At 37.2% G+C, this 21,689-nt stretch overlaps 1 protein-coding gene across 1 annotated transcript; it reads right to left on the bottom strand.

The window, feature by feature from the left end:
• Positions 1–1,385: 1,385 nt before the first annotated feature.
• On the bottom strand, positions 1,386–21,661 carry LOC130051849 (pre-mRNA 3'-end-processing factor FIP1-like). The gene is made up of 16 exons (XM_056154807.1): positions 21,541–21,661; positions 21,319–21,358; positions 19,591–19,654; positions 15,865–15,968; positions 14,814–14,863; positions 14,270–14,410; positions 13,177–13,286; positions 12,948–12,984; positions 11,525–11,666; positions 11,285–11,397; positions 10,689–10,745; positions 7,786–7,912; positions 6,467–6,538; positions 4,503–4,568; positions 2,000–2,125; positions 1,386–1,561 (listed from the first exon to the last, which is right to left on the bottom strand). The coding sequence occupies exons 1-16, from the start codon at positions 21,617–21,619 to the stop codon at positions 1,444–1,446; spliced, it is 1,446 nt and encodes a 481-aa protein (XP_056010782.1). The 5' UTR covers positions 21,620–21,661; the 3' UTR covers positions 1,386–1,443.
• Positions 21,662–21,689: the final 28 nt, after the last annotated feature.

The raw sequence follows: 21,689 nt of genomic DNA, 5'->3' as shown, positions 1-21,689 counted from the left end.
TCTAAATGATCAAAACCCAGGATTCCGCTGTTGAAACTCAAACATCTGTGAATGGCTGTAGTTTGATGACATGGGGGGAAAGGCAGCCCTATGAAATCGGAGCAAGGTTGATTTTAATGACTGTTAAAGAAGAAATGACTTAGGGGAGACCCAAATCCAGAAGTTCAGTCAGTCTTTGATCAGTCATTACTTCTACTACATTGAGCGTCTCACTGTGGCACAACGTATCGTATTATGAACGTTAGAGAACTATGTCTACCTCCCAAAAATATTCAATATCAAACGACATAAAACATATAAATGATGTCTATTAAATCCCATTTAATGTTAATGTGACAGGCGTAATCGTCAGATAAATACACGTGGATTTAAAGTTTCGGTTCCGGGATGTGCGTTCTTTTGACAATTTTCACATTTATCATAGAGTCTCGTTATCATTATGTTCCATACCGTAACGCATTACAGAGTTTGTACAAAACAATCTCCTTAGAACTAATCTCCGACTGATGTTAAAACGAAAGAGATAAAACACACCAATGATTTTTATCCCCGTCTTTTTTTTTGCGAACTACCAAAAATAAAATTAAAAGCGATTGCTTCCTTTAAAATTTTGCATTTCATTTTTCTTTATATAAAGCAAAAAATAATTAACCTAAAACTGTACGCATTGTATTCACTCTCGCGGGTACAAAAAGGAACTTCTCTAGATATCAGGTGCCCGATTTTTCCAATCTAGTTCGTTTTCTTTGTCTCATAGAGGACAATCAGTCAAAAAAGCAATGTCACACAGCTGTACGCTAAAAATGTTGTCCATTACACCAGCTTTTTAAAAAAAAAAATCCTTCCATTTTTCTAAAACATTATCTACAAGCTCCAGATCTAAAATTTAAATCAAAAAAGGCCTGTGGTTTTTTTTTCTCTCTCTCAAAATTCCTAACTCACGTTAGTGTACGGGACAGGGGGAGGGGTACCACCCTCCCACCCACCACTCTATGTTATTTCTCTTTTTCATTCTATTTTACATCATTGTATTGAATTAAGTTCACATTTAGAGGAAGATAAGGGCTTTTTATATTAGCATATGAATAATCCATGAGAGTTTGAATTTCATCAACATTAATATTGCAGGTGTACTCCCAACTGGATACACAACAGCATTATGATAATTTATTCTCAGTGTATTGAAAATAAAAATCATATAAACATTCTAAATAGCTAGTAAACTTCTGCACATCCCTTTGATCTTGTACAAAGTATATACATAATTACTGAAACATGGAGCAAATGCATTAATTAATGATCTCCTGCACACCTGTTTATAATTAATGATTTCCAACACACTTGCTTACACTCAGAAACTAGGAAAACAAAAACAACAGATAAGATTTGAGTACATGAAGTTTTAATGACTGTAAGAGACATGAGAATGGTATGAACGATTGCCTAGTCCGCCTTGCTGGTTGATTCGGATCCTGTGTTCCCAGACTCTTCTTCTTTATCACGCCGGGACCGCTTACTCTTTTTGTGTTTTGATCTACTTGAGTCTTCTTCTTTGTCCTTCCTAAAACAGATTTCTATCACATCATGTCTGTTTAAGGTAGTACTCTACATCGTCATAATGGCTGACTTCCTTTAAAAACATGGATGACAAAATCGATATCACCAATATTTGACTTTTCCTTTTCTATTTAAATACCTAGCCGAGTAGCTCAGTAGGTTAGAATACCAACTGCTGAACTGTAGGTCGCAGGTTCGAGTCCAGCAGGGGTTTTAAATTTTTTTCAGATTACCTTCTACTAAAACTGTATTTTTTGACAAAATAAAGTAAATTTGAAAATTTTCAAATTCAAAATATTTTTGTACATATCCTACACTTTTCACCTACATCAAATTTCTCTGGTGTAGCATACCTCCTTAACTACACAGGGATCAATCTGACATTCTTCTTGTTCAGTGTTCAAATTAGCGATTGAAGCTCTTAAATGATGGCGAGATTTACCTGCGTGATTTATGTTTGTCATCTCTATGTCTTCTGTCGCGGTCACGATCTCTATCTCGTTCTCTTGATCTGTCTCGGTCTCGATCCCGTGTTCTTTCGGAATCCCTGTCTCTTCTATAGGAATCTCTGAATAAAAAAGAGAAAAAAAACCTTATTCAATATTTACTTCTACAAAAGAGAGAAAAAATGACCTTATTTAATGTAGCTCCATCCTCATGAGCATTCTTAATATTAATGGTTCAAAGTGTAAGTGTTAAAATGACCAATTTCAACAGTTTCAAAACAAGAGACCTGTGTGCCACATTACTCACCTTGGCCCAGATTTAAAGATTTCTTCTAGATATTCACATGTAAAACTTTGATTTCATAATGTGGCCCCACCCCCTACCCCATCTCTCTCTCATCTTGACTGACACCTACCTGTCTCTCTCTCTCCTATTGACTGACACCTAACTCTCTCTCTCTCTCTTGTATCAACTGACTCCTATATCTCTCTGTATCAACTGACACCTACTTGTCTTTCTCTTGTATCGACTGACACCAAACTCTGTCTCTCTTGTATCCACCGACACCTACCTGTCTCTCTCTCTCTCTCGTATTGACCAACACCTACCTGTCTCTCTCTTTCTCTCTTCTGTACTGACCAACACTTACCTCTCTCCTGTATGGACCAACACCTATACCTGTCTCTCTCTCTCTCTCTCTCTCCTGTATCGACCAACAACTACCTGTCTGTCTCTCTCTCTCCTGTATCAACCAACACCTACCTGTCTCTCTCTCTCCTGTACCGACTGACACTTGCCTCTCTCCTGTATGGACCAACACCTACCTGTCTCTCTCCTGTACCGACTGACACTTTCCTCTCTCCTGTATGGACCAACACCTACCTGTCTCTCTCTCTCTCTATCGTATTGACCAACACCTACCTGTCTCTCTCTCTCTCCTGTACAACCAACACTTACCTCTCTCCTGTATCGACCGTCACCTACCTGTCTCTCTTGTAACGACCGACACCTACCTGTCTCTCTTGTAACGACCGACACCTACCTGTCTGTCTGTCTCCCTCTCGTATTGACTTACATTCATCTGTCTCTCTCTCGTATTGACTTCAATTTATCTTTTTACCTGACATGTACCTGTCTCTCTCTCTCATAATGATTGACACCTACCTGTCTCTATTGTAATGACTGACACCTACCTCTCTCTATTGTAATGACTGACACGTGCCTCTCTCTATTGTAATGATTGACACCTACCTGTCTCTATTGTAATGACTGACACGTACCTCTCTCTATTGTAATGATTGACACCTACCTGTCTCTATTGTAATGACTGACACGTGCCTCTCTCTATTGTAATGACTGACACCTACCTGTCTCTATTGTAATGACTGACACGTACCTCTCTCTATTGTAATGACTGACACGTGCCTCTCTCTATTGTAATGATTGACACCTACCTGTCTCTATTGTAATGACTGACACGTGCCTCTCTCTATTGTAATGATTGACACCTACCTGTCTCTATTGTAATGACTGACACGTACCTCTCTCTATTGTAATGACTGGCACCTACCTGTCTCTATTGTAATGACTGACACGTACCTCTCTCTATTGTAATGACTGACACGTGCCTCTCTCTATTGTAATGATTGACACCTACCTGTCTCTATTGTAATGACTGACACGTACCTCTCTCTATTGTAATGACTGACACGTACCTCTCTCTATTGTAATGACTGACACCTACCTGTCTCTATTGTAATGACTGACACGTGCCTCTCTCTATTGTAATGACTGACACGTACCTCTCTCTATTGTAATGACTGACACCTACCTCTCTCTATTGTAATGACTGACACCTACCTGTCTCTATTGTAATGACTGACACGTGCCTCTCTCTATTGTAATGACTGACACCTACCTGTCTCTATTGTAATGACTGACACGTGCCTCTCTCTATTGTAATGACTGACACCTACCTGTCTCTATCGTAATGACTGACACGTGCCTCTCTCTATTGTAATGACTGACACGTGCCTCTCTCTATTGTAATGACTGACACCTACCTGTCTCTATTGTAATGACTGACACGTGCCTCTCTCTATTGTAATGACTGACACCTACCTGTCTCTATTGTAATGACTGACACCTACCTGTCTCTATTGTATTGACTGACACCTACCTGTCTCTATCGTAATGACTGACACCTACCTGTCTCTATTGTAATGACTGACACGTGCCTCTCTCTATTGTAATGATTGACACCTACCTCTCTCTATTGTAATGACTGACACCTACCTGTCTCTATTGTAATGACTGACACGTGCCTCTCTCTATTGTAATGACTGACACCTACCTGTCTCTATTGTAATGACTGACACGGGCCTCTCTCTATTGTAATGACTGACACGGGCCTCTCTCTATTGTAATGACTGACACGTACCTCTCTCTATTGTAATGACTGACACCTACCTCTCTCTATTGTATTGACTGACACGTACCTCTCTCTATCGTATCGACTGCTGCGAGGTGTCTCTCGGTATCTGTAGTCACGCTCACTACCGGAACTAAAACAAGTAGAATGTTCACTCTGTAGTTAAAACTACCATAAAATATTCACAAAATAATGATAGTTATTCTCATTTTAAAGCAGCCATCTGTAATTACTACAGTAATCTCTCAATATATTATTGCCCCCCCCCCCCCCCCCCCCCCCCCCTGTTATGATGAACTAAAGAATAGATATCTCCCCATGTTGACACCTTGTTATAATGCCAACTCTGCATAATGCCACAGGTTTTCACGAACAAATGGATTTATTTACCCTTGATAATGATGCCAATTACCTAACACCCATCCAAAATCACACCAGTACTTTGAGAGCGGTGCGGTGAAGTGTGACAGGCTGGACAGGTTTTCCAGATTAATTACTAATAATTGCTGAATAAAACTCAAAATTATCTAAATGTTTAAACAGAATGGAGCCCAAATAAATTTACACAATTGAATTTTGACTGCTCAGTGAATTTTCAGGAATGGTGAATTCGTTATATTGCCACCTCTGCTTTATTGCCTGAATTTGCCTTGAACAAAAGTTGGCAATAAACTGAGGGTGCACTATACTTATTTTGCCATACAATGCTTGCGTTGGATGTTACGTTTATGCACAATTCTTTTATACAGGGCTCGAAATGAACATATGCCCATTAGTCTGTGACTGGTTAACTGTCTGGCAGACTGATTGACATTTGTTTTAGTCAGTCTGATGGGACTAGTCAATTTTCTAAAATGTCATTTTGGAAAACCAACTTATCAAATTTTAAATATGCATTTAGCATTCCTCTGTAGATACCACACGAACCCAGTTAGTAAACATAATTCTCACATACATGTAAGTGTTAAAACATTATCTGAGGCATATTGAGTTCAATTCCATTAATATCTAATTTTAATGACATTATCGAAATATGTTCATTATTTCTGGAAAACTCTGTTGGACTGGTAAATTTTTCTGCATACTGGTTGAAATTATACCCGATCAGTCCAGCTGGACTGGTGACATAAAAAGTTAGATTCAAGCCCTGTTATAGTGTTATCAACACAAACCACTGATTAATCCGGATTATGTACATGAGCCACTGATTAACTAAAACAAGAGGTACTGTGAGCAATGCTCACTAAGAATACCCCCCGCTTACCCCAATCTCCCAAAGGGTGTTGGTAATAGGTATAAACTACCTCTTTTCTGAGTGTAAAAAACAAATGGCATGACAAACTGAACCATATTGCTACTTCGATGTCCAGTGCGCGTGACCTTTGACCTTTTGACCCCAAAATCGATAGGGAACATCTTCATCCCATGGGTAGTCCATATGTATGATATGGTGACTGTAGGTGGAAAGGATAACGCTTTAGAGCCCGGAAACCATATTGCTACTTCGATGTCCAGTGCGCGTGACCTTTGACCTTTTGACCCCAAAATCGATAGGGAACATCTTCATCTCATGGGTTGTCCATATGTATGATATGGTGACTGTAGGTGGAAAGGATAACGCTTTAGAGCCCGGAAACCATATTGCTACTTCGATGTCCAGTGCGCGTGACCTTTGACCTTTTGACCCCAAAATCGATAGGGAACATCTTCATTCCATGGGTAGTCCATATATATGATATGGTGACTGTAGGTGGAAAGGATAACGCTTTAGAGCCCGGAAACCATATTGCTACTTCGATGTCCAGTGCGCTTGACCTTTGACCTTTTGACCCCAAAATCGATAGGGAACATCTTCATCCCATGGGTAGTCCATATATATGATATGGTGACGGTAGGTGGAAAGGATAATGCTTTAGAGTCCGGAAACCATTGCGTCTACAGACGGACGGACGGACAGACAGACGGACAACCTGATTCCAGTATACCCCCCCACAACTTGTTGCGGGGGGTATAATTACTTGGATTATTTACCTGCTGAACTCCGACTCGGATCTGGCTGGACTTCGGTCCCTCCCCACATATTCCCTCCAGTAGGTCTCTGTCCTGCCAACATAGTATATCTTAAGTTAAAACAAATCTGTGAACCATCTCCACACATCAATACAAATCGTGAATAACACATCTTTAGGAATCGTGAATAGAGAATCCCTCACTTTATCCATACAGGAGAGTCTGTAGTTGATTAACTGAAAACACTTTATATCAGTGAAAATTCAAATGTGTCTGCTTCAAAAGCAAGGGAATTTAACTCAAAATTACACACATCTGAATTTTTCACAAACAAAAGGAACATTTTTTTTTTATTAAACATAGACATGTACCCTGTATGTTACAGTGTTACAAAATGACTTAAATTGTGTGCTGAAATATTCCTGGAGGCATGTGATAGGTATTTTATACTGTTTCATTAAAATAGTCCTTTCTGTTTAATGTTGAAAGATAGCCTTTCCAATGAAAAGGATGTGAAAGAATTTTAGCTTTGTGTTTTTTTTAATTATAAAATTCAATTTGCAAACCAGTCTTTCTCGTGAGATTTCTATACAGAGGTACACTTCGTGGTTTTGTTCACATTGTTGTAAGCTGACCTGTTTGAGTATGAGAGTGGTTTTTTTCTATAGAATTATACATTTTGTTTTCATTGTCATAAGCTGACCTGTTCCAGTATGAGTGTACAATATTTTTGTGTATATCTAAACATTTATGTGATTTTGTTTTCATTGTCATAAGCTGACCTGTACCAGTATGAGTGTACAATATTTTTGTGTATATGTAAATATTTATGTGATTTTGTTTTCATTGTCATAAGCTGACCTGTTCCAGTATGAGTGTACAATATTTTTGTGTATATCTAAACATTTATGTGATTTTGTTTTCATTGTCATAAGCTGACCTGTTCCAGTATGAGTGTACAATATTTTTGTGTATATGTAAATATTTATGTGATTTTGTTTTCATTGTCATAAGCTGACCTGTTCCAGTATGAGTGTACACTATTTTTGTGTATATCTAAACATTTATGTGATTTTGTTTTCATTGTCATAAGCTGACCTGTACAGTATGAGTGTACAATATTTTTGTGTATATCTAAACATTTATGTGATTTTGTTTTCATTGTAGTAAGCTGACCTGTATCAGTATGAGTGTACAATATTTTTGTGTATATCTAAACATTTATGTGATTTTGTTTTCATTGTCGTAAGCTGACCTGTATCAGTATGAGTGTGAAATATTTTCATGTACATGTATATCTAATCATTTTTGTGATTTTGTTTCCATTGTTGTAAGCTGACCTGTCCCAGGAGGAGGAGTGTGTGTCTGGATATGATGTCGGGTAAGATGTGTGCTGACTGTCATAGTTATATGGGGGTCGGTCCTCGTAGCGAGTGTTGGTTGGCTGGCCAGGTGGTGGGAAGAATGCTGAAAAATACAGAAAAGTAAGCAGGTGTTTACAAAACCGCAAGTAGATATTCTCCGAGCGTTTCAGTTAAGTTATTGTGTCAGCTGCTCCTAGTGATTCATTACACTGAACTACATCTATTTCTCTACAAAGTCTACATTTTCCAATTTAAACAAAAGTATTGCCATCCATACAAAATATGTTCATCTTCATCAGTAAGCAGTCTTCGACGTTATCCGGTGGCCCGATGCCCGAGGCCAGTGAAATCGGGATCGGGCTTCTAAAAATATTTAACCCAGGAGTCCGGCAGGCCTGTAAATGGTTTATTGTATGTTTTGTATATATTACAAATAAAGCGTGAGATTGACTCAGACTTTGTCATGACTTACATGTAGCAATGAAATTTCGCATCGAAAAACGATCAACCATGCTGCCTTTTATGAAGTATAGGGAGGCACGGGCACTGGAAGTTAATGTAAATATATAGTATGTGCATGTATAAAAAATACATGCACATACTATATGTTTACATAAACTTCCAGTGTCCGTGTTGGGATTCCCATGGGGTTCCGGGTTAGAATAGGTCCTCAGTACCCCCTTGCTTGTCGTAAGAGGTGATTAAATGGGGCGGTCCTTCGGATGAGACCGAAAAAAACCGAGGTATCGTGTCACGGCAGGTGTGGCACGATAAAGATCCCTCCCTGCTTCATGGCCATAAGCGCCGAGCATAGGCCTAAATTATGCAGCCCTTCACTAGCAGTGGTGATGTCTCCATATGAGTGAAATATTCTCGAGAGGGACGTAAAACAATATTCAATCCGTGTAGTGAGGGGGCTCGTCAGTGAAATTCCAAACCTCACAAGCGTTTATGCAATCACAACCATCAGATTCACATAAATAAAAAAAAAAAACGATAGTACAAGGAGAAAAGAGAACGAAAAGTTAAGCCCCATTGGACCGAGAGTGGGCCTTTGCCGAGATTTAATTCGGGAGAAAACAATGTTTTGTACGTGGTGTATACAAAACAAAGTAGAACATGAGCTTCTGATGTCATCTGTTGAAAAATAAAATAAGATATTATAATAATGTCAGTTGTTCTTTAACTATGATCATCTGGATATGTATTTTCCTACAGTAGAACATGTATGTACCTTGCAAATGACAAGTGGTCAAATTAGAAAAAAAACATTTTGGGCCATTAAAATATTGTTCGGGCTTGCAAAATTATTATACTGGGAGGCCCGAAGGGCCTGTGCTTCACAAACTTTTTCGTGAAGACTGAGTAAGGATCTATACAATTTAATTATGTATTGTCATCCATACAAAATATGTTCATCTTCATCAGTAAGGATCTATGCATTTTATTTATGCAAGTTCAGAGTTCATTGTGAAAGTCCATAATTTGTAACATTCGATAAAACTGAATTTTGTGAAAGAAAAACCACGAGACAACAAAAATCAAATAAATCACACAAACACTTAAAGAGCCATAACTCTGGACAAATTTAGTGAAATTCCTTATAAAAAATAATGGTTATTATGAAACTGTATCATAAGGTTTAAATATATCTGTAAGTTATTCAAATACATTCAAGACTAGCCATGCTATGAATCATACTTCAAAAAATCCCCAAGAAATTCAACAGCATACAACTTCTGCATCATTGTAATACATGTACAGTGTATGTACTGTACATCTTGAATTCAAACAATTCTAGGTTGAAAACTTTGAGAGGATTTCCCTCTATAACTACATGTACATCAAAATTCTCCAAAACTGTATAAGTTCAGCAAGTTGTAGTTTCCATGAAAGTTAAAGAAAACCAAACTCTCTGTAATATGCATATTGTCAATACATGTGTAATAATGTCCTACAGTGTACTTTGAAAAATCTTAGAGGAGATAAAGGAAAAACTCTTGTACCTTGTATACACCCACGTACAATCTAATATCCACACAAAGGTGCCCTGATTTTTGTTAAAGTGAGGTTAAAGCAATACATGTACAAGCTGTAACTGACGGTAAATATATTGTAAAATAAAAGAACAAATATTCAACATATTTGTGAATGAATATATATAACTTCATAGAATCAGAGTGAATCTGAAGCAATAAACCCATCAAATCAACAGGAAATGTCATTGTCATCCTTTCAGTAACTCATTATCGTAATATCCGATGTGTATTGACCCCGGAGGTCACCAGTTTGTTAAAAAGTAAAAGAGAAGCACTGAGCATATGTCATATTTGTAAACACTTAAACATGCGGATTTTATAGAAAATTCACTATCAAAATTTCATTTCTGTGGCACATTTGCTTAATTATTACTTTCTTACACTGATAGTACTTATCGTCATTCATGAAACGATCAAACGAAAAGTGTAGTTACTCACGTCAGTTTCCGTCTTTGTATATGACCTCGGTCTCAGCAACCCGATTATGTTTGGTAATCATTGTTCCAACGTCCGTGTATATGATGCAATGGCAGTTTATACAAAATGCTCATTGTAGGTATGCTCTCAAACAATATTCCCTTGTTTATTTTCCTGAATTTTTCTTCAGCTCTTGGGAATCATATTAGTTATACCGATAGATGTTATTTGGTGCATAATTGGATAGTTGAAAAACTACCATCAGTTACAGCTTGCTTGCTTTTTAAAAGTGGTGTGAAGACATGCACAATACAAAAGATAAAATATACAAATACCAAGCCTTTAAAAGAAGATTCAGACATTGAAAAATCCACCCAGAATGTTGACTTTAGATTTACAGGAGGCTAAAATACATGTACTTACGATCAAAGTCTGGGAAACCGGGCGGAGGGATTCCTGGTATACCAGGGGGAGGAACTCCTGTAAATCAGTATAAAGGATTAGTGCACATACAAATAAAGATATACCCACCCCTCCCTACTCAGTAAAATTAATTCCATACATAAAATGACTTTGACCTTTATGTTAATGACCTTGAAAGTCATCAACCATCAAGATCTTCTCCAAGAGTTTCATGAAAAAATAATATTGGTTGTGTAAACATACCTGTAAGATTTGCCTGGTAACGTTGAATCGCATATCACAACTGTAAATATTGTAATGACTAATACACACCCCTATTGTACATACACCTGTATGTCTAACCTAATAATGCTGGTTTTGTACACACACCTCTCTCACTTACCTGTCACAGCTTGCTTTGTACACACACCTCTCTCACCTGTCACAGCTTGCTTTGTACACACACCTCTCTCACTTACCTGTCACAGCTTGTTTTGTACACACACCTCACATACTTACCTGTCACAGCTTGTTTTGTACACACACCTCTCTCACTTACCTGTCACAGCTTGTTTTGTACACACACCTGTCATAGCTTGTTTTGTACATAGACTTACCTGGTGGTACTGGCATTCCAGGTGGGGGTACTCCAGGTGGGGCCATTCCCGGTGGGGGGATGCTGAAGTCCATTCCTGGAGGAGGGTGTGGGGGCACTGCACTGGGGTACTTCCTGCTCAATAGAACATTATCATACAATGCTACTGTTTCTTACCAACAATTGAGTACTTTTGGAAAACCCTGATATATTCATTACTATACGTAGAATGAGTAAAAACTTGTAAAAATGAGTTGTCTACCCTGCCACTTGAATGGGTTCTCCCTCAGGTCTCCTGGAATCTCGAGCTGTGCCGCCGATTACGTCTATTGTGCCTGAGGTTTTACGAGGTACAGACACAATGGCCTTTCTCCCCGACAGCACGGGTACATTCTGAGGCGTCTCTGTTTCATGAAATAAAATATCTATTACTGAAATGAACTACAATCACAAAACAAACTATGCAATTATCTAAATTCACGGGGGCCAATTTTTGTGGAATGTAATTTCATTGATATGGTTTTCTGTACATTGAAAAATTGTGTATTTCGTTGTGGTTTGAAATTCGTGAGACACAGACAGATACCCAAGAAATGCATGAAAATAGAGTCCCCACAAAATCTAATGATTCCACAGTACTCAAATTTGACACTTTTCCTATGGCAGTGAAGGGATGGTTTATCCATAAACCCTGGACTGGAACTGTTGCCACCAGAATTTAGTTTTTGTATCTAATGTCTTCACTATCGTAAAACACTGGCATGTAGCAGTTTTACTGACTTCTTGAAATAAACTTAAAATACCCATTGGACTATTTCTTCTGCTTTCCTGGTGTCAGTAACTTTCCACAAAGTTTTAAAGCATTTATTCTAGAGAGGAAGACTTGCTATCTAAGCTATGTCTATGGCAATACTCAAATATCATGACATTTAATATCATGTAAAAACATGAATTAGGCATAAGAGGATATTTCCTCCAGAGGGAAATACATCAAGTTTCATAATACAAATAGTTTCTTCACAGCCAATTTTACATTCAGTGATCATAGTTATTTTTAGCCTGGTCATTGGATCACATCCACATTTGTGTATACTCTCCACATATAACTGAAGGTTTTCTACAGAAAATAAAATTTCCCATTAGATGGTGCTAAACTAGCAAACAAACATATGAAGACACTATTGAGAGAAAATGTGTTTGCAATAGGGCCTCCTGTGTTCCTCATATGAAATATAAATAACAATACTTTATGAAGTCAATGGAAATATTCTCTTCTGAACCAAGGTCATTCTAGGCATCACATGCAACTTATATTACAGTTATGGGGGAAAATATGATTTTAAATTTTTTTTCCAGAGGAGAGAAGTTCCAAACACTAAACATGTTTCTTTTATGGAAAACAAATGTTTATTGCTCCAAAGTACTTTTTATAGGTGCAGGTTGAGGCATAACCCATTTTAAGTGGCCAGTCTGCATCCTTAACAGAATTTTGATGAGCCTTACTTTGAGTTTGGAACAAATATTGAACAAAATGATCAGACAATTGTGGGTCGGGAGTATACACAAATGTTGGAATGATTCAGACTGAGTCATTTTATTTCATGAACCTTATACAGAGATTTAATTATTTGAATGTAGAGTAACATACAAATAAATTTTACTATTTCACAGAGACTAATATTTACCTGTCATATCTTTTTTTATTCCAGATGACCCATGAGTCTAAAAATAAAATAATCATCAACAAATTTTCATTTGCTGAAAATGTATTTAAAATATCCTTGTTATGATTTATTTTATTTTTACTGAATAATATCAAATACTTAGGTAAATGCATACAAAAATCAGTAAATGAACTAGAAACTTTGAAGAACTGTTATGAGTAATTTCAGTAAACTACAGTGTGATACTTACATATGATCTGGATCCCTGGTTCTCTCCCCTTAGCCTCCTTTGTTTCTCACAATACTGCTGCCAAGTGTCTTCATTAAAACCATAATTAAAGTAGTCTGTGATATCAGCACCTGAAAAGAAAAGACCATAGTTAGATAGTCTCTGATATCAACACTGTGAAGAAAAACCATAATAAGTTAAATAGTCCCTGATATCAACACCTGAAAAGAAAAAGATGTGTTTGTGAAACACAAATGCCACCGATAATGGCCAATTCCAAAGATGGCCAAGGTCACAAGGGCAAATATCTTGGTACCAGTAGAAAGATCTTCTCAAAAGAAATGCTCATGTATAATATGAAAGCTCTAATATTTACCATTTAGAAGTTATGACCAATGTAAAAAAATTAAAAGTAAGTTAAATGTCAAGGTCAAAAGGTTTAATACCAACGAAAAGGTCTTGTTACAAGGAACACTCATGTGAAATATCAAAGCTCTATCACTTATTGTTCAAAATTTATTAGCAAGGTTAAAGTTTTCAAAAAGTAGGTCATACTCCAAGGTCAATGTCACAGGGTAAAAAATATTGGTACCCACGGAAAGGTCTTGTCACATGGAACACTCATGTGAAATATCAAAGCTCTATCACTTACTGTTCCAAAGTTATTAGCAAGGTTAAAGTTTTCATAAAGTAGGTCAAACTCCAAGGTCAAGGGGTCAAAAATGTTGGTACCCACGGAAAGGTCTTGTCACAAGGAATACTCATGTGAAATATCAAAGCTCTATCACTTATTGTTCAAAAGTTATTAGCAGGGTTAAAGTTTTCAAAAAGTAGGTCATACTCCAAGGTCAAGGTCAAAGGGTCCAAAATATTGGTACTCACGGAAAGGTCTTGTCACATGGAACACTCATGTGAAGTATCAAAGCTCTATCACTTACTGTTCAAAAGTTATTAGCAAGGTTAAAGTTTTCAAAAAGTAGGTCAAGAATATGATTAATGAAAAATTAATAACTTTTAAAACTAATACAGCTGCATTAAAAGTAATTCTGTACACTTTGAAAAAAATAAGATGAACACTGGATCATACAGCTATAAACTAATAAAAAAAACTAACCTGGTTTTCTCCATGGTTTTTCATCAGCCTGTAAGGTTTCCAGATCAAAATCATATGCTGGGATTCCATTAATTGTTCCTACCCCCTCTACATCCACCCCCTTCTGTGGTCCCGCTGCCACGCCTCCTTTGCCTGTGGTACCTGAGGGTGTCAAAAACAAATATTAATGGACATACATGTATTACAATGAGCTGACTTAAGCTTGTTGGTGTAAGAAAAATGTAGCAGAGTTTATTAATTTTGAAAGGATTTTTCATAAACCATCTCAATTCACATGCTGTGTTACTGTATACATGATGATGTTACACCCCCCCCCCCCCCCCCCCCCCCCCCTTGTCGCCAGTAGATAAATTTTAAGACTGGGTGAAACATTTTTCTTTTATCTCCCTTTTAATACTACTGTGTCTGGGCGAAATTAAAACGGGACTAAACCATCTGCTAAAAGTGCGGAAAATAATAAAAGCGAGGCGAAGATAACCCTGTATACAGTATTTATTATGATAGGGATGATCAGTAACTGATCAATGAATGCTTCAGTACTGACCTGCTCCCGTTTTCTGGTAGCCTGGGGCTTTAAAGAGACTCCTCGAACCACTGGAAAAAATAGATACACTGTAATACTAAGTAAATTATGTACTTCATTTTATACTGTAGCATGTGAAAGACCAGCAGGAAGGCTCTGTGTATGTATGTTTACAGTAAACTAATTTCCATTTGTGAGTCACCTACTGGAAAGTTTAATGAGACAAGAAATATTTGCGAGTCGTCTACTGGAAAGTTTAATGAGACAAGAAATATTTGTGATTCGTCTACTGGAAAGTTTAATGGGACAAGAAATATTTGCGAGTCGCCTACTGGAAAGTTTAAGGAGACAATATTTGCGAGTTGTCTACTGGAAAGTCTAATGAGACAAGAAATATTTGCGAGTCGCTTACTGGAAAGTTTAATGAGACAAGAAATATCTGCGAGTCGCCTACTGGAAAGTTTAATGGGACAAGAAATATTTGCGAGTTGCCTACTGGAAAGTTTAATGAGACAAGAAATATTTGCGAGTCATCTACTGGAAAGTTTAATGAGACAAGAAATATTTGCGAGTCGTCTACTGGAAAGTTTTTAAAATGAGACGAGTAATACAGTGTATTTGCGAGTGCAAGATTGTGTATGGACTGTGAGTAAACAAAATGACTGGTTTGTGACTTGTATTTGTTAGAAAAGGGTGCTAGCGAATCTTATCTATCATTTATATGTATCAACTAGTGCACCTGCGGTGTCTGCTTTAGTCAAACTGTGTTTTATGTAGTGTACAATCTGTGATGTTATGTTTCTCCCCACTAAATGTACTTACTAATATATCTGTGATGCCAGTATTAACACATTGACCCCTGAAACTGCTGTGTATGTGTCTTACATTGGCTGCTTGTTTACAGGTTTTATATCTAATAGTTACAAGTATTTTTACTAATACTATGCAGTCAAAAGCTCTGCCCCGCTTATGTTTTCCCATGTTGTTTAATACTTGCAAACTAGAAATAAAGCTTCATCTTATCTTGTAAATCCATTGTGATCATCGTTTTTATGCATGATACAAAACTTACTCTCCGAGTGGAAAAGCCTGAATGTCACCAATGGTAACCTGTACATCATCATCAGAATCATCGTCATCATCATTGCCCTTTCCTTGGGATTCTTCTTCACCACTCTACAAGTCAAAAACATAAATTGTACTTTGAAACCATTCTCAATTATATCTCTACAACAGTAGTTTCATTATTCTTGTTGTTGTTGTAAGGGTATCCGAGTGTTCTGTTTCATTTTATCAATAGAACACCATAGTATTACTATCTTACAAATTTAACATAAAAGATTTAAGCACATGTACATGTACCTTTATATGTCTACACAAGAAAATAGTCAAAGAAAAAAATAATTTAGATTGTAAAATGTAGTTCCATGTGCATTTTTTAAAAGAACAGTTAATCTATTTTCTCTTTCTTCCTCCATTTTTCAGATCATTCCCTTAATTCGATCTGGACGTAAATGAAAGGATCATTGTAATTGCCAGCTCTTTTTTTTTTATAGTAAATATTTATGTGTTCATCTGCTGTTGACAAACTGTTGAACTCATGTTCAGTGTTGGGAAAGATAAAACTATGCTTGTAAAGCTGTTGATGAGGAACCCACATGTGTAAAGCTGTTGGTGAGGAACCCACATGTGTAAAGCTGTTGATGAGGAACCCACATGTGTAAAGCTGTTGATGAGGAACCCACATGTGTATAGCTAGATAATGATGAGGAACCCACATGTGTAAAGCTGTTGGTGAGGAACCCACATGTGTGTAGCTAGATAATGATGAGGAACCTACATGTGTAAAGCTGTTGGTGAGGAACCCACGTGTGTAAAGCTGTTGATGAGGAACCCACATGTATATAGCTAATGAGCTATATATAAATGCATATAGTTGATGATTAATGAAGACAAACCAGTAATTGTCAAACTGAGTGAATATTTAGAGCAAACTTTCAGAAAAAGAAGTGATGCTTTAAAACTGCAAAAAATCATTATAGTTTATTATTCATATGTTGATATAATACTGATACTGTCCATTTACTTGTGTATATACATGATCAGCAATTCATATATGTACTGTATGTAATTGTTTCCCCAACATGCTGCATCCACATGCAGTTTGCAGTCTATGTAACCTGTAGTTAATGTTGTAAACTTTCTTTCTTTTTTGAATTTCCTTCTTTATAAACTGTCTTACTGTTATGCCCTCTGGGCCCAAAATTGGAATAAACTTATCTTATCTTATAGCTAGATAATGATGAGGAACCCACATATGTAAAGTTGTTGATGAGGAACTCACATGTGTAAAGCTGTTGGTGAGGAACCCACATGTGTATAGCTAGATAATGATGAGGAACCTACATGTGTAAAGCTGTTGGTGAGGAACCCACATGTGTATAGCTGTTGATGAGGAATCCACATGTGTATAGCTAGATAATGATGAGGAACCTACATGTGTAAAGCTGTTGGTGAGGAACCTACATGTGTAAAGCTGTATGTGAGGAACCCACATGTGTATAGCTAGATAATGATGAGGAACCTACATGTGTAAAGCTGTTGATGAGGAACTCACATGTGTAAAGCTGTTGATGAGGAACCTACATGTGTAAAGCTGTTGGTGAGGAACCTACATGTGTAAAGCTGTAGGTGAGGAACCCACATGTGTATAGCTATATAATGATGAGGAACCCACATGTGTAAAGCTGTTGGTGAGGAACCCACATGTGTATAGCTAGATAATGATGAGGAACCTACATGTGTAAAGCTGTTGGTGAGGAACCCACATGTGTAAAGCTGTTGATGAGAAACCTACATGTGTATAGCTGTTGATGAGGAACCCACATGTGTAAAGCTGTTGGTGAGAAACCTACATGTGTAAAGCTGTTGATGAGGACCCCACATGTGTAAAGCTGTTGGTGAGGAACCCACATGTGTATAGCTGTTGATGAGGAACCCACATGTGTAAAGCTGTTGGTGAGGAACCCACATGTGTATAGCTAGATAATGATGAGGAACCTACATGTGTATACCTATTGATGAGGAACTTACATGTGTAAAGATGTTGATGAGGAACTCACATGTGTAAAGCTGTTGATGAGGAACCCAGATGTGTAAAGCTGTTGATGAGGAACCTACATGTGTAAAGCTGTTGATGAGGAACCCACATGTGTAAACCTGTTGTTGAGGAACCCACAAGTGCAAGGCTGTTGATGAGGAACCCACATGTGTATAGCTAGATAATGATGAGGAACCTACATGTGTAAAGCTGTTGGTGAGGAACCCACATATGTAAAGCTGTTGGTGAGGAACCCACATGTGTATAGCTAGATAATGATGAGGAACCTACATGTGTTTAGCTAGATAATGATGAGGAACTTTCATGTGTAAACTGTTGATGAGGAACCCACATGTGTAAAGCTGTTGATGAGGAACCCACATGTGTATAGCTAGATAATGATGAGGAACCTACATGTGTAAAGCTGTTGGTGAGGAACCCACATATGTAAAGCTGTTGGTGAGGAACCCACATGTGTATAGCTAGATAATGATGAGGAACCTACATGTGTATAGCTAGATAATGATGAGGAACGTTCATGTGTAAACTGTTGATGAGGAACCCACATGTGTAAAGCTGTTGATGAGGAACCCACATGTGTATAGCTAGATAATGATGAGGAACCCACATGTGTATAGCTGTTGGTGAGGAACCCACATGTGTAAAGCTGTTGATGAGGAACCCACATGTGTAAAGCTATTGGTGAGGAACCCACATGTGTAAAGTTGTTGATGAGGAACCCACATGTGTATAGCTAGATAATGATGAGGAACCTACATGTGTAAAGCTGTTGGTGAGGAACCCACATGTGTAAAGCTGTTGATGAGGAACCCACATGTGTAAAGCTATATAATGATGAGGAACCCACATGTGTAAAGCTGTTGATGAGGAACCCACATGTGTATAGCTAGATAATGATGAGGAACCTACATGTGTAAAGCTGTTGATGAGGAACTCACATGTGTAAAGCTGTTGATGAGGAACCCACATGTGTAAAGCTGTTGGTGAGGAACCTACATGTGTAAAGCTGTTGGTGAGGAACCCACATGTGTAAAGCTGTTGATGAGGAACCCACATGTGTATAGCTAGATAATGATGAGGAACCTACATATGTAAAGCTGTTGGTGAGGAACCCACATGTGTAAAGCTGTTGATGAGGAACCCACATGTGTAAAGCTATATAATGATGAGGAACCCACATGTGTAAAGCTGTTGATGAGGAACCCACATGTGTAAAGCTGTTGATGAGGAACCCACATGTGTAAAGCTGTTGATGAGGAACCCACATGTGTATAGCTAGATAATGATGAGGAACCTACATGTGTAAAGCTGTTGGTGAGGAACCCACATGTGCAAGGCTGTTGATGAGGAACCCAGATGTGTAAAGCTGTTGGTGAGGAACCTACATGGATTTTTGGGTAGAGATGCTAAGAGTAGACTTTCTTTCAAAACTGTACATGTTATAAATGGCCTGGGTTTTTCAAACAACATATTACAAATACATCAATTTTCAGCTGAGAGCCTAATTCATCAATCAATCAAATTGAGGCTACCCTGTAATTATTTCTTTGTGGGAGAAGTTCAAATAATCTGGATGACAAACACCTTTCAGTTTATAATCATACACATGTATAAATACAAAAATATGTATGAATACATCCTATGTATTGATTGAGAAATGAGTGGGTTTATTTTTACCAGTTCTCCAGCTTCCCTGTCATCTTTTTTATTCTCCTTCACAGCACTGCTTCCCCCAGTCTCGCTAACATAAAGAAAACAATGTCATATCAGTTATGGTTTTCTTACAACATTCATCAACTTATAATATTTAAGGAGGAATCTGCTATAAAATGGAATGTGGAAGATATGTACAATAACATTTTGAAATTGAAAAGTTTCAAATTTACCTTATCTAATTAAAAAATGTAGCTTTAGTAAAAAGTAATCTCCCCATAAAAAAAAAATAAATAATTAAAACATCAAACGCACAAACTACACACCAGCAAGGCACATGTTTTGCCTGTCAGATGTTTATTCATTATGAAAAAAAGCAAAAGTGAGCAAGCTCACATACTCCACACTACAACATTGCTTGACAATGCCTCACATAATGTGTACTTTCAATAGGCAGCATGTGGCTCAAAGTCAAACGGATTGGTGAGATTTCATCAAATATCAAACAATTTGCAGATATTTTACGACTACATTGTGACAATGTAAATCTAGTATAATGTATCAAAGCATTTTGAAAAAATATGTCTGATTCCAATTTATAAATACTGAGTTAAGTTAATTTCAAGGGTTAGTGCATGGTAATGAATCAATAACCCTAGACCTGTGAAGATGACTAAATAGATGAACAACTTCGTGAGTTTCTATAAATATCAATGCAGTACTTTAAACAAAAACCTGCAGATGAAATAAATAAATTGCTACTACAAACAATTTTGCTAAACAGACAAAGTTATCTCATGTTTTCATTTGTATTTGATGTTGTTGATATGGTGTCACAATACACTGTTTACATCAATGTCTGCATTATATTCCCTGCATCAAATGAACGCCTAAAGTCATGTTACAAGATGTAAAATACATTTTGACTATCTGTATGCAAATCCACCACAACATCTAAACAAGCAATCTCAAACAGTTTCTGCAACATCACATGCTTTAGCATCCCTTCACAGGACCCTTTTCCAGTTTCACATGAAAGCCAACACAAAAAAATCTTTAAAATTTAGATGCTACTGGGTGTTTAGTGCCAGATAAATTTCATAAATCATAATAATTTCTAATTTACCATATTTTATGTATTGAATGTGATTATCAGTCGGAAACACCAATGACCATTTCACGTTTTGCTCGGTGCAATGCTGGTCAAACTGTTATACATATTAGGAATGAAATGAACTAAAATTCAACAATTTACGAAAACAATGAATAGTTATTAAGAAATGTATACATGGTCCCGTTTATCTGTTTGACAGGTTGGGAACACTTCCCCTATAGCGAGATCTGAACAATAAAACAATATTATCTTTCTTTAGTGAGAAAGTAATCATTATCATTGAATGTGTGACACACATTCAATGTGACATGAATTATCTCTATAATAATTGTCAACACAGTCAAGAAATTTCATATCAACATTTCTGTGTAAGAGGGAAGGAGGCAGAAATCCAATATACATTGTGAGTATTTTTGTTTTGATTGCAGAAGTATCAGACATTTTAGTATTTTTCTTCTCTCCATGTGAAACACGAAGACATGTACTTCTCGGGTTCTCAGTTATATGGGATATATCTACTCTCGCTAAAGAGGGATAATGAATATCTCGCTGTTTGGGAAGTGTTCCCAAAATGTCTGATTTAAAGATGTCGGATATTTCTCGTATCTCTGATTGGACCTCGATAAAACCAATGGTACCTTGATGGTTCATGTGCTTTGTCTTTTTCTTTGCTCTCCTCTGTAAATATAATCATAGGCATGCATCAGCGCGTAATGAAAAGACGCGGATGCCGTGAAAAATAATAAAGGGAACTCGAATTACATGCGCTTGCCAATATCCTGCGAAACGCCAAAAGTCATTTCTAACATTTGTTCAGCATTACGTTACTTATATTTCAATATATGTTCAACATGCCTTACCACCATATAACCAAGTCTCATCATCTTCAGCCGGATTTGAAGCTGTTGGAGCGGCCTGCGTTTGCACTTCTGTCGCCATATTTGTTTGATAAATACTTTCGGATTTATACGAATATCGTTTTTATTGTTTTTGATATTATCAAAATCAA

This window comes from Ostrea edulis, chromosome 2 (genome assembly GCF_947568905.1).
Source record: "Ostrea edulis chromosome 2, xbOstEdul1.1, whole genome shotgun sequence".
NCBI lineage: Eukaryota > Metazoa > Mollusca > Bivalvia > Ostreida > Ostreidae > Ostrea > Ostrea edulis.
The sequence above is the reverse complement of the archived record's forward strand: the minus strand, read 5'-3'. Positions and strand labels throughout refer to the sequence as shown.